The 13,454-nt window shown below is 39.9% G+C and overlaps 1 protein-coding gene across 6 annotated transcripts in view; it reads right to left on the bottom strand.

Moving 5' to 3' along the window:
• The window catches only part of ENTREP2 (endosomal transmembrane epsin interactor 2), a 110,548-nt gene that overhangs the window by 12,727 nt on the left and 84,367 nt on the right, over positions 1 to 13,454 (bottom strand). For 2 of the 6 annotated variants that reach the window (XM_064668300.1, XM_064668305.1), the window contains exons 6-9: positions 11,818 to 11,880; positions 9,041 to 9,201; positions 8,265 to 8,400; positions 1,551 to 1,626 (exon numbers count right to left, since the gene is read on the bottom strand). In XM_064668300.1, coding sequence (XP_064524370.1) covers positions 1,551 to 1,626; positions 8,265 to 8,400; positions 9,041 to 9,201; positions 11,818 to 11,880 — 436 coding nt within the window. The remainder of the gene's footprint in view (positions 1 to 1,550; positions 1,627 to 8,264; positions 8,401 to 9,040; positions 9,202 to 11,817; positions 11,881 to 13,454) is intronic. The other 4 variants (XM_064668304.1, XM_064668303.1, XM_064668301.1 and 1 more) reach the window with 3 other exon arrangements.

Below are 13,454 nucleotides of genomic sequence, written 5' to 3'. Positions count from 1 at the left end.
TATGCTCCCTTTATTATGTGTTATGTGCAAAGCTGCAGTGGTTTATTGGACTATTTATATTTGTGACGTGTCCACAAACATTTTTACATAGATAATTCTTTGCAACATATTCCCTTAACTAGAGCTTTGAAATATTTATAAAGTCTGTATGGATAAATGAAAGCATCCAGTAGTCTGTGCCTGTTTTCAGGGCACAGATCTGCACTATCCAAACACTCTCTGGTATGATTCAATTTAATTAATAACCAGGAGTGTGGTTGTTTGTACTATTTGCTATCTGGACTTAAGGGCCTTAAACTGTACTTTGGGCTTCTAACTATTCTGCTCTTCCATTGACATGATTTTTCTGGTACTACGGAGAGCAGAAAGAAGGGTCTGAAGCAGATGAGACGCAATCACTGCTCAGAAGACATGGAATGGTAGTACCTGACTGATTTTACACAAATAAAATATGCTGAAGACCTCCTTAGTTCCCTTTCATGTGCACACAGCATGATACATAATGTCAAAACCCTGGCTTGAGACCTGGTCCACTGCTTCCCAATGGTCAAACCTCTAGAATTGGCCTTAAAATTTAGACTGTCATTTGTGGATGTGAAGTCCAGATGGACGTAAAACTTTAGGGACTAGCTCTCTAGACAAAGCCCTTGTTCACAGCAGCTCTTACAAAACACCTTCAGTCTCCCTCAGTTATAACCCACACACTTGCAGTTTTCAAACACTATTTAAAAACTAAAAAAAAAAATTAGCAGTGGTTAAAGGTGATCACTGGTGGGGTGGATCTGGAAACTGAAATCCTACTCCACAAAACAGATACTCTGTGCATGTAGGAACAGATGCTCTGCGCTGATCTGCCAGGCTTGTCAGTCCCATGCTGGAGGTCAGGCAAGAGAGCACCATTTCTGTTTCCTGGACCACTCTGCCACCACCTCTCTGCCCAGAGTGTACTGAGAATACGTGCCAGTCTGCTTATTAATGTAATATGAATATGAAGAGGAAAAGCATTTAATGGAAATTTAACTACAATAATTGTTTCATACAAACTGAGGCTGCAGTGTTTAAAAAGCCTCTCTGCAGCAACAGACATGGCAAGGGTACTGACTTTTAAACTTTGAACAAACAGGCTCTATACCGCTACTACTCATCTACTTGCATTCCCAACACCTATGTTTCAGGCAGCAAGCTTCCATCCAGGCTTCTGGAAGCCATGCATGAAACTACCATATGGAGAAGGCCTGGGGGGACTATCAGGAAGGCACCTGTGGCTGCTGACAATGAGAAACAAGCTGCAGGTATGGGCAGGACTCTTCAAAGAGAAAGGCCAGTCGCCATATCTGCCTCGAAGGGCTTTAGAGACCACGCTTGGTTTAGCAAAACTCTGCTCTGCATTTCCAGCTGCATCAGTCTCTTGACTGTGAAAAGGTTCATCTTGCCATGAATAATCTGAAAGCAAATCCTTCTGTCTCCACTGGGAAGGGCAGAGGAGAAGGAAAAGTCCACTCAAAACTCCTACTCCATCTTTAAGTAGACAAAGGCAGTGCCACGATCACCTTGTGTGCTGAAGTCCGGGGTCACGTTCCTCTCCCCCAGGGCTGAGTCAGACACTTGCTGGGCGGTACCAGAGACCTAAATGAACATTTTTAGTGAAACAGCACGTTAATCTGGATTGTACCAAACAAAGTGTAGCACTGTTGATCTGCAGAATACACCTGACAACATCGAATAGCTTTCATATCAGCTGCTATTCAGACTGAAAATTATTTAAATTATTTTACAACATCTTTGGGTCAGGAACCAAATGCAGGGCAAAGGAATGTACTTAACACAATTTTCACTTTTCGAGAATCTACAAGGTAAAATTATCTTGAATTCACAGGCAGCTGCAGGCCCACATTACAAAACTTGATGTCTGCAATGCTTAAAACTAATGCATTTATTACAAGTAAATTCTGTTTCTACAGTCTGCATTTTTCCATATTATGTTTGGGTTATTTTCACATCATATCACCCTAAAATAGGACAGAGGAAAACAGAAACCACAAAACCAAGCACAAGAGCAGTATTTCTCTTTGGTTATATGCAGGGATGTTAACTCCTGGTGTTTTTTAAGCCCTATAACGTCGTTGCAACCCAAGGGGCTGGTGCAGAGTGCTCTCCAGAATGCTGATAATATTATAACTCACCTTTTTTCTGAAGGGATGGACATAAGTGGGTAACTGCCCCTCGCATTTGAGAATCATGTGAACAAAATACAGAATCAGTTCTCCTGGAAATACTGCACCCATAAACACCTGAAATTTAGGAAATTTTATTTCTATTGATTTGAATAGATTTTGGATTGGACCTTGTGTAGTGGTTTGGACCTTGTTTTCCCCCAGAGGCTAAGAAAAATGGTAAAACCCCAAGGGGTGGAAACCCCTGGAAGTTTTGAAGTTTTGTCCAATGGGCGCTCCTGCAAAATGTAAACATACCACAAGTAAACGGAAGAGAAGAGTTGTAGTTTGTTTGTTGTAGGAGAGGTGGCCATGTTGTGAGCCACGAGGAAGGGGCTCGGAGCCCCTTGGAGGGCTCTGGCCCCCTCCCAGCCCTGACTGGGGGGGACTGCAGAGACTTGGAACAGTATTAGACCGGACTAAGTGTCTGTAGTTAAGCTGGGAGATGTTTTCTCCACCGTGGGCAGTGGAGACAGAGCAGAAGCTGAGATGCAGCGTCCAGAGACTCTGGCTAGAAGCCAACTGATAAGACCTGAACCGGAGAAGCAGCCGAAACAGCATGCAGCACCGCAGAGAGGACTCTTGGAAGGAGAGCCAAGAAAAAAGAGTCAGCAGCAGAGCTACAGAGTTTTGAGGGTAAGAACTGAACCAGACCCCCCAAACTCCTTGGAAAACCCCTCACTTCCTGAAGGGAGGGGTGAAGTGCGACATGCACTGCAGAGAAGAGCTAAGAAGGTCAGTCGTCCTGAGAGCTCAGCCAGGACGGAATGCAGAGAGGGTGACCTTGGGGGCCTTCCCTTGCTGCAAGCTACAAAGAAGCTCGCAGCCTGAGGCAGGGCACAGAGGCCCTGCAAGGAGCTTGAATCTCCTGGAGATACCAGACCGTCACGAAGACCCCCCTGTGTCTCGTGATATGACCGTGGTGGAACGACCTTGTCTGGGGTGACGTAGCCCACGGAAGACCCCTCGCTTGGTGGCGACAGGGCCGAGGGAGCTTGGATACCTCCCTCGTGAGTGCTGGCAGAAATCAAGCTATCAGCTGCTGCATGCTGAAGAAGACAGATTGTTGCTGTAGAAGATACTCCTGCTTAGAGACTGAAAGGGATCTGTCCTTCTTCCCTCCTGGACTTTCATTTGGAGGGGAGAGGAGATCTGATCCATTGTAAATACTATATGTCATGGTAGAGATAGTTGTGATCGTGTGTATAATGTGTTATAATAATATTTATTTGTACAGTCATTGTAATATATTCCCTTTCCCCCATTCTGAGTCTGGTGTGTTTTGTCTGGAAAGAATCATCTCTCACTGGGTTGAGATGTGGGAGGGGGAATGGAGCTAGGGAATTAGATTTTGGGGCTATCTCAAACCATGACACCTTGTCACCAATCTCAATAGATTTTTGGCAGTTCTTTGGGAATGTGATTATAAAAAAGCTATTCCAATAAATAGCTGGTAACAATAAAAAAGGTCGAAAGGAATGAGATTGATACCATCTTTAGCAGAAAGCATCCTATCTCCTTCTGTCTGTAGGGTCACAATCAACTAGTAAAACTATTTATGGTTGGTGACAGTCTAGAAATAAGCATCAGTCCCTTCTGTGTGCACCTTTGTGTCAAGCACTTAATTTGTATCTGGTCTTCTAAAAATTGGCTGTGACATGATTAGTCTGAAGCTATTATGGAAAGAGCTTCCATTTCACATGCCAATGTAGATTACAGCACACATATATACACATAACTAACTGTGCTCAATATTTTATTTTTTTCTATCTATCTATCTATCTATCTATCTACCTACCTACCTACCTATCTATAGCTTACTATGAGCAAGTGATTAGGGAAACTTTTGTGATACAAGTTCAGTTTTTAAAAGTGATTTTAAGTGTTAGTAAATACAACTCTAAATAAAGAACAGTGCCATAAATACTTAAACTCAGCAATAGATGGACAGAGGACTGGGAAGAAAATGTGTAACCACTTATATTTTTAAACAATTCCCTTGGAAATTTCTTAAAGATCTTTTTTGTAGCAGAGTATCGCATCAGTGGTAAAAAGTAAAATATGGTGTCCTTTCAAGCTGCAGATCGTTCCTGGAAACTAACTGGAAAAGTAAGAAGTGTTCTCAAATTCTCTTTGCTGTTGGAGAAAATTCAGACTAACCACATTTTGGAAGAAACAGTATAATGTTTTAAGGGCGTTTGTTTATTTTTAAAAATCTAGGGGTTCTAGGCACTTTCATAAATTCTTAACCCAGGTGCTTTCATAAACCTGATTGCTGACTGAAAAATATCTACTGAATATTGTGCTGAAACATTTATTGACACTAGATTCTCTCAGGGTAACTGCTGAATGTATTTTATATGCATTTGGTTGATTGAACTTCTTGCCTGAGGGGGAAGGAGAACCACAGTTTTAATTGTAGGAGGTAACACTGACAATTTTAAAGCCAGGTCTGAGTTGTGGTTCACATAGAAACGGCACATGGTTTCATACAGGTTCCTACACAGCCAGGGGTAATAAAACCTTATTGACTGCACATCCTAAGACACGAAGGTGGTAAAGACAGTCACTGAGCTTTCAACAGGAAAATGCAAGAAAACTGGTGCTTTTAACAAGCCTGCAGAGCCTACTGGTGAGCAAACCTTATAAAAACAGTCACTGAACTCTAATCTGTTTGTTCTCATCTTTTTTATATCCTAGTCGATACTTTGCATGGAAAACTATGTGTGAAAATCACTTTTTTTCATAGTCATGGAATGGGAATTCTTAATCAGTACAGATGACAACAGTAGTTTTTACATTGATGCACTCACATAAATTAGCACTGACATTTGTTGCTCATGAAATTAATGAACTACTGAGTCTAATTTGAAATAATTTAATAAAATTCTAAGGACCTCAATCCATTTAAAAACAAATAAAACCTATTTGTAAAAGGTTTACAGTTATGACATTATTACATAATGGTTCCCAGAAGCACTTTTATAGCTAAATCTGCCATGATTTCCATGGCAAAGTCTGTCTTTGAGGGATTTTTAAATCTCATTATTTCAGTTCATACTGTGCTGTGCTTGGTGCATGTTCTAGGAGAGTACTTCCATTATGTAAGAATTCAGGTCTCCATTTTGTTCCCCTTGTAGACCTAAAACTGTTTTAGACTTTGGCTCCATTCTCCATCTACAGCTTAACTGGGACACTAACTGCAAAACTACATTAGAGCTTCTGCTGTCAAGAAAAGTCCATGGCTCCAGCATCACTGTGTGGGCTCTGGTTATCACTGCCAGGGAACCTCACTGCTGAGCAGCACCTGGGATCAGTTTGCTCCTACAAGCTCTCTGAACCAGCAACTACCAGACATACATAAACTCCCTGCTGGTAAGAAACTGTACAATTGTATGTATGGCCAGTCTTCACGAGCGAAGATTTGGGAAAGGTCTTTACCCTTCCAGCCTGCACAGTGGATTTTTCAGGTGAGACACAGTGTGCGCTGAACTGAGCCCACCCTTTGATCCTGAGGTTCATCTGCCGGGGCCGAGCGAAGCTCGGACGGTGGCAGCGAGGTCCTCAGGACGTAGGTTTGTTTAGAGTGACCTTCTCTGAGATGGCCTTACAGGGCTGACGAGCTCCATCTGCCCGGAGGGGTTCCCTGAACGGGAATCGAACCCGGGCCGCGGCGGTGAGAGCGCCGCATCCGGACCACTAGACCACCAGGGGGCCCCGAAACCGGACAATTATCACCATTCCAAAGGAAAAGTCACCACTCATTTTCATTGGCAAGGAGAAGAAACACTTCTGGAACTCAGGTGACCAGAGACGAACAGACAAGATGCTGAGACTGACCCCAGATGTAAAAAAAAACCACAAACACACAAAACAAACAAACAAATAACAACAAACAAACAAACATACACCTAACAGTGAATACATCTACTTATGTAGATGGCTCAAACTCTTCTTGCAAGGGCATGACAGAGCATCTTCAAATTACTGATGTTAAATTATATTTCTGTTACATGCTGGTGTTATTGTGCTGCTAGATGTTGATGCTCATGCAAAGAGTAGTCTCAATTACAAGAGTGCTTAAAATTATTTTGTGCTTAACTATTAATAGACACTTTCCTAATTCTTACTTAGTACCACATATGAATTCTCATCCTTCTCTTTCCCTCCAGACCATGCATGATTCATATCACTTTTGCCAGGTTTTTTTATCACCAAAAAATATCAATTTCTCCGAGACTTGCAGGTTTATCTAAGTTACTGCAGAAGAAAAAGGATGGAACTTGGATAAAAATATTTTAGATAGGAGATGGCCTTGAAAACTCCGATTTTGTTGTTCAGCAAAAAACAACACTCACAGTGATCACACTCAATTTATGCTGATTCATTTAATTATAGCCAAATAAATGAAAATTAGTGCAATGTTTATCGCAGCAGGTGGAGGGTACAATACAAAGTTAGGCATGTCTTGGAGGTATTTAATTGCGTTTTTGTTGTGGGCTTTGCATCTCAGTCTTCTTTTTTCTCAGACATTTGTACTAATTATTTTAATAATCTTCTTGTTTATAATAGTAAAAATTCATGTAATTTTTTTCAGTTTGAGTTTCAATTGTGTTTCCCCCAGTGTGAAATAAATCACTAGCAAACTTTTCAGTGTTATATTTTGGGGAAAGAAAAGGTAGTCCCCTCTGAAATGTGGGTACAATTTGGCAACCTGAACATAAGTATTTCCACAGTGCACTACTAACCACTCATAAGCGCTATCTAGAGTGTTTGACTCCTGGAGCCTGCAAGAAATTACAGCTTCTAAAAGCAATTTTAAGTATTTTCCCCTTTGTGATAGCTGATTCAATTACCACAAATCACTTCAAGCAAAACTTAGCTTTGGCTGTATATGCAGATACATTATAATTCCAGTTTTAGCTGAGTCCATACTGTACAGTACAAAATAAGGTAAAAAGTGTAATATCAATATTTGTCTGAAGTATACTGGATCCTTTCTCGAAGTTCAGGATAAAGGTGTTCTGCACTCTCAGGAGTAGCATTTCTGCCACATAACAACTGTTTATTAGAAGCTGTAAAGTCAAAGGGTTAATCAATAAATAGGGAACTACTCGCTGCTGTTTCATAGGAAGAATAAGTCCCTATCTCTTTATCATTCAAATCTTTGCAACTTTGCAACTACTAAAGCATAAATTTGGCACTGGGTTCAAGGCATCCTGTCAACACTAGAGCACAGCATTTTGACAATCTATACCATTATAGGTATAGATCTATACCATTCTAGGATTTTTCCAGGACATGACCTGAAATCTGACAAGAGCAGGGAACTGAAAATATTAACTGTGTTAATCTGAGGCTATTTACAGAGATTTTTATTTTAGGAATTTTCAAGACCATGTTCTAGCTACACACAGAGTATAAAATGGCAATTCATAATTATCTTGGCTTGGATCACACGCAAGGCAAATCCAAGTGTTCATGAGCATTGTGCTATATATACACATACCCAAACCCCACAAGTTATTAGCATTGCATGTCACAAGACACACAGTTACCTTTTTCCTTACTAAACCTACACTGTTGTGTTGAGCTGCCACGAAATGCAGTATATTACAGTGAGGCAAATCCAATATTAGCAGTAGCTGGAATAAAAAATATTTTACAACTTTAAGGGTTTTTAAGAAAATAAACCTGCTTGCTCCCTAATCAATACTACTTATTACCTATAGGAATTGAGAAGTGTAATGTTATTTTAAAGCACTATTATCCTCAAATAAGGAAAAACACCATGCTTCTGTGAGTCCAATCCATTCTTCTAGGTTTTTGTTACTGACAGTCCAGTATCATTCAACTTTTTTAATGGATGAAATCATGCACAAGAACACAAGGAAAATACACATTAAGTGTTAGTTAAACCTTTTTAAAGAAAATGGTCTGAAAAATGTTTTTAAAGAATATAAGTATTTTCTAATGGTTGTTCCTCAAAATTTATCTAGAATTGTTTTGCATCATGGAAATCTGAAGACTATTTCTTTTGGCTTTCCTTACCTGACTGGCAGGCATCTCTCCCATCACTGCCTCATAAGGAGGGGGCAGTTCACTTGGATACAGCATTCCCGGGCTATTAATGGTTACTTCGTACAAAGCACCGAACGGGGAATGAGGAAAGTCCAAATGGAGACCTCTGTATAAAAACACAAACAAGCAAACTTAATAATTAAGAAATGGCATTGGATTTGTTTGGTAAGCTATTACCTACACCACAGTGATGTAAAGCCTTCTCTGAATTCAAAGCCAATACACTACAGAGAATTAAATTGAAGAAATTTATTAGACAACCAAAATGAAGTCCTAGTTCACGGGGTAGCTTTAAAAACTCTATTTCATTTAGGATGCCAGCCATCTCCACCAGCCTGTTGTGTCATCATTAATGTCCTTCACTATTCCACATTAATACATTTAAACTACAATGACTTCGTTAAAGAATTAAATCTCATATTCAACTTCAAGTGTATAATGTTAATTGTGAAAGGGTCACCTATAAGATGATCTCTGTTTTAAGTTCAGATATGGTTATTCTTGTCTTAGCTAAGTTCAATTATTTCTCTTTTACAGCAAAGCTTTAACACAAATATTTCCAGATGTAGCCTGACAAGTTTGCAAAAAAACCATATGTAATCTCTCTGGAAAAAAGCACTCAATGTAAGTGAAGGACATGATTTGCCTTTATATGCTTTGAAAGATCTTCTTAGTCTGCAGAACCACTGGTCTGCTTCTTAGTCTCAGAACTACACCCTGACTGTAAGAAAGAGAAGAAGAATCACCTCTGTGCCTCTACCACTGGTGTGCAGGTGTATTCTGGGGGGTAGTAGGGTGGAGGTGGGATTGGTGGTATGAACTCATCAAAATCCAAGGTTTGATGCAGGACAGTCCCGTGTGGAGTCATGCAGTCAGGATTGGCAGAATGCGGCCTCTGTGGCAGAAACTGAAAATAAACAGGTCAAGTTCCCTCAGATGGCAGAAACATCATCACTAATAATAAAAATGTCCATAAAATTTCAGTATTACCATCCCTGACCAATATCCAATTTCATTAATAACCACACTGAAATCAGAGGCACTTCTGGAACCATAAGAATACTCGGGATCAGTTGAGAAGGGTAAGTCGGATTGTCTTTAGTCAAACCTTGTGTTGTATTTTGGCAGAGGCCTTGGGCCTCCAAGTGAGTCACTCTTAGGATGCAGAACACAGACATTTGAAATTAAATAGCTTTTCAAGAAATAATTCTACATTGTATACAATTTTATGATAGTACCACATAATCAGCTGTATTTTCATAACTGATGAACAATAGAAAAAACTACTAAAATAACAACATGGATGGGTTTTTTCCCCATCTGAAGTGCCCTGAGCTTACAGGGGAAAAAACCCCAAATGCCACCCTCCAAAACAAACCCAAATAAAACTAACTAGAAATAGGCTACCACATATTCATTGAATTTTGAATAAAACAACTAAAAATAGCCCACCTATTTTTCCCTTCCAACAAAAGGGTGATTTATAACTATTCTTTATTATTCTTGTAAAAAAATATATACTTAATAGCTGTCTGTGTTTGGTGATACACTGCACACTTAAATGTGGTATAAAGGTTTTAAATCCTGGTATGAAAGTAAGAAAAACACTTATTCCATACAAACATCTCAAAACCAAAAAGAAAACAACTACACTGAACAATAAAAATTAATATTACTGAGAATTACTGTCAACATTTGTGACAGCAACCTCATCAGCTTCTAGCAGAGCAGGGATTTAAGGAAGCCATTCCAATACCTTTGATCTCAGAAACACTGTAAACAAGTGTCCTAGGAAAGGCTTAAGCTAATTCAAGATCAAATATGGACCATGCTGCAGATCACATGGAATACAGCCACCTTGACCTGGCTCTTTATGGTCCCCACGGATAAAAGGGGATCAAAAGACAATCCAAAACCGTAAAAGAATTCTTTTTTCTCTAGGCAAGCTTCTGCTGTCATATCACTTTTCTTGGATCAGTAGCTGACTTGATCTTTATCTCCTGCCTTTTAAAACAAGTCAGCTAAGAAACTTTGCTGAAGGCACATTCCTTTTTTATACTGGAACAAGACAACACGTCTTTGTAGGTTCACTCATTACATTATTATTTGTTTAAACCTGTGATAAAAATTTAGGAAGCAGTGAAACAAAAGGGAAAATGCTTATAACTTAGGAGATCCAGCAAATAGAAGGTAAATTACCTTCAATTTTAATATCACTGGTTTTTTTAAATTTAACTTTGTGTAGTTCTGCTGAATTTACATTACGAAAGAAATAATACTGGTCATTGATGTTTAAAAGGTTGAGTTACATCTTAATTCTATTAAACTCCATGTATGTTGTTTCAAAGGTCAAAGCTGTAGTAACACAACACAACAGAGAGTCAGGAGGACCAACTTCAACCATTTGTGAAAATGAACTATTAGCTGCTTACTAATCAGCTCTCCAGAGACATTTTCACATGTAACTATTAATAGAGAACCTCTTCTGCAGAGTATATTATATCTTTACATCTTACAGCAAACCAAGGACTCTCAGCCATTGTGTTCTACTGATGGCACAGTATAGAAAAAAAGACATGAGACATCTACTTGATTTACTCTTTGTTACATGAAATGTCTGATGCTCTTCCATCTTTCATATGAGGTGGGATGCCGTTATCCCAGGTACAATCAGACATTTCTCTATTTGTCTTATAGAAAAAAACATTCTTGCAGTCATTTGGTCTAAACTCACCTAATCTTTAAACAGTCATTTCCCAAACTGTAATATTACATTAACATTAACCATTAAACTCCAAACTTCTGCCCTAAGTTCTGCAATCATCATTCTGCCACTGTCCCAAATACATGGAAGAATCTTTTAGGAAAAAAAGGAAGCAAGACAAACTTCAATTTAATTACTGAAAACCTGCATAAAAATTTATCATAATGAAGACAAATATCTGTATACTCTGGGTCACCTTTTGTACGCTACTTGATTCCATCAGATTCAGGACTGCACTCATTTTCCTAGAAGAGTTGGTAATCTGGGGTCATTTTTGCTGTCTGGAAACCAAACAATTTTCTTTCCTGACTCTTTCCCAGACTGTTTCCATATAATGCCATGGAACCCAAGCTTTGGTTGGCACCAGAGAACATGAAGCTCCATCCTTTCAATTCTGGAGTTCCCTGGAGCTGGTTTCATTCAGTCACGTATTGGGAGTGATGCTCTTAACACAGGTCAGAACACGGCAATTAAACACACGGCACTTTGACAGCAAGGGAACCATCAGCACACATTTTGGGGAATGTGACAGAAGGGAGAGGTTTTACACAGGGCAGAAGGGGCTGTGGTTCAAGAAGGAAAAGCCCTAATGTTTAGGTGCAGTTCAGTTGAACAGCAGGACCATTTGCATCCCTTTCAAGAACCGCCACTGGGAATACAAACCATGGCAGCGAACTGTGACCAACACTGACAGTGAGAAGCAGAATGGACATGAAAAGGCACATGTTTGGGGGGGGGGGGTTATAAACAACAGTTTACCTGTGTGATATCATCCTGCTGGAAGGCACAGAAATTAAAGTGAAAAAGGCTGTAAGAGGGAAACTAGCAGGAAATGAAACAATAGCAAATATAAGGGATTACCACAAAGAACAGATACCCTTGAGAAAACAATTGGAAAGCTACTAAGTGGGACTTAAATCATATCTTATTCCATACTACCCTACCTACTAATCTCTACGAGCCTGCAAGAGCTTATTCTTTCTGCAATAAAATGTATTTCAAAAATCTGTAAGGGTTAGTCTTAAATAGTGAAGGCTGTCAGGGGCTCAGCACAGAGTTAATGCAAATTCCACAGGTCAGAAAAAGACACAGGAAGAAAATGCAAAGGGCTGAGAAAGCTAGACTAGGTGAAGAAACACTGACAAATACTTTCACAAGGAAACACACATCACTGGTATTATAAGACATCTGTAACTAAATAATCAGTCTCAAGATGCTGATGGCAAGTAGGACAGATAATAATAAGAACTGCCAGACAGAAAATGGGGTTGGCCTGTTCAGTCACCAGTACACACAAGATCAAGTTGCACTCAATGTCATTTCAAAAACTGCAGCTCACACTATGACACAACTCACACACTATGAAACGATTCTCACAAGCACGTCTCCTAGATAGGCTTTTGGGATTAAATTAATAGCCACTGCAGAAGCAACAGACAGAAAATGGTTGCAGACAAGGATAAACAGCAAACACCACCACTGGTAAACACTAAATACCCAACAGTGTTAAAAAGCTTTGCAAAACTTTGTAGTTATCAATTAATATTACAAACATATTTACTAGGCATAAATAGAAAGCCCCCAGGTCTGGAAATGTGAGAGACTCCACCATTTCTGTTGACCTCCTGGAGCTGTTGGATGCTGAGAGCTTTCAGAAATCTCACAGGCAATGAAATACAGATCTAGAATTCATGCTCTTCTTTTAGGAAATCACTAATCTTGTGTCTGAAGCTTGGCATTCAAACTATTACACTCATGCAGGTGTCCTCTCATCCTTGGTCAAAAGAAGGCCTTACTTTAGTCTGTGAAACACGTCTGATACCCAAGAGGCCGTTACACAGATCAAAGCACGTGCTAAATGATGTGTAATGTAGTGCACACATTGCACACGGAATTCTCTGTGTTTTAATTGGGCACCTCTAACTTGGAAGGAGTGGAACAGCCTTATTTAAACAGCTCTGATAATCAGGACCACTTATTTGGTTATTTGGTTTGCAGTTATGAGGGAAGGATAAAACATCTGGTTGCAGCAGAGCAAACAAGAAAGTTGTAAAACACTGTGGTTTTGTACCCAATTCTTATTCAAAACAGAAGTTAGTCCTCAGCAGCAAGTTGTTAGCAAGCAGAGAATCAGAAACACAAATGTTAGAAGTACCCCACTTCCAGAAGAGGCAAAAGTTTTTTGAAAAGGTAGGTTTGCTCCCAGGTCCATGTACTATAGCACTGAGAACTGGACACAGAGAACGCCGCGGGCTGGACACCAGTGACCCCTCTGCCCCTTCCAGCCTGCAGCAAGGCACTGGAGCTGCCCCTTCCCGGCGAGGAAGGCAGTGCTGGGCACAGTTACACAGCTCTGTGCCCAGCATTTAACTCTTCAAGGTGAAATGAACACCATT

Source organism: Pseudopipra pipra, chromosome 12 (genome assembly GCF_036250125.1).
Source record: "Pseudopipra pipra isolate bDixPip1 chromosome 12, bDixPip1.hap1, whole genome shotgun sequence".
NCBI classification, from domain to species: domain Eukaryota; kingdom Metazoa; phylum Chordata; class Aves; order Passeriformes; family Pipridae; genus Pseudopipra; species Pseudopipra pipra.
The sequence above is the reverse complement of the archived record's forward strand: the minus strand, read 5'-3'. Positions and strand labels throughout refer to the sequence as shown.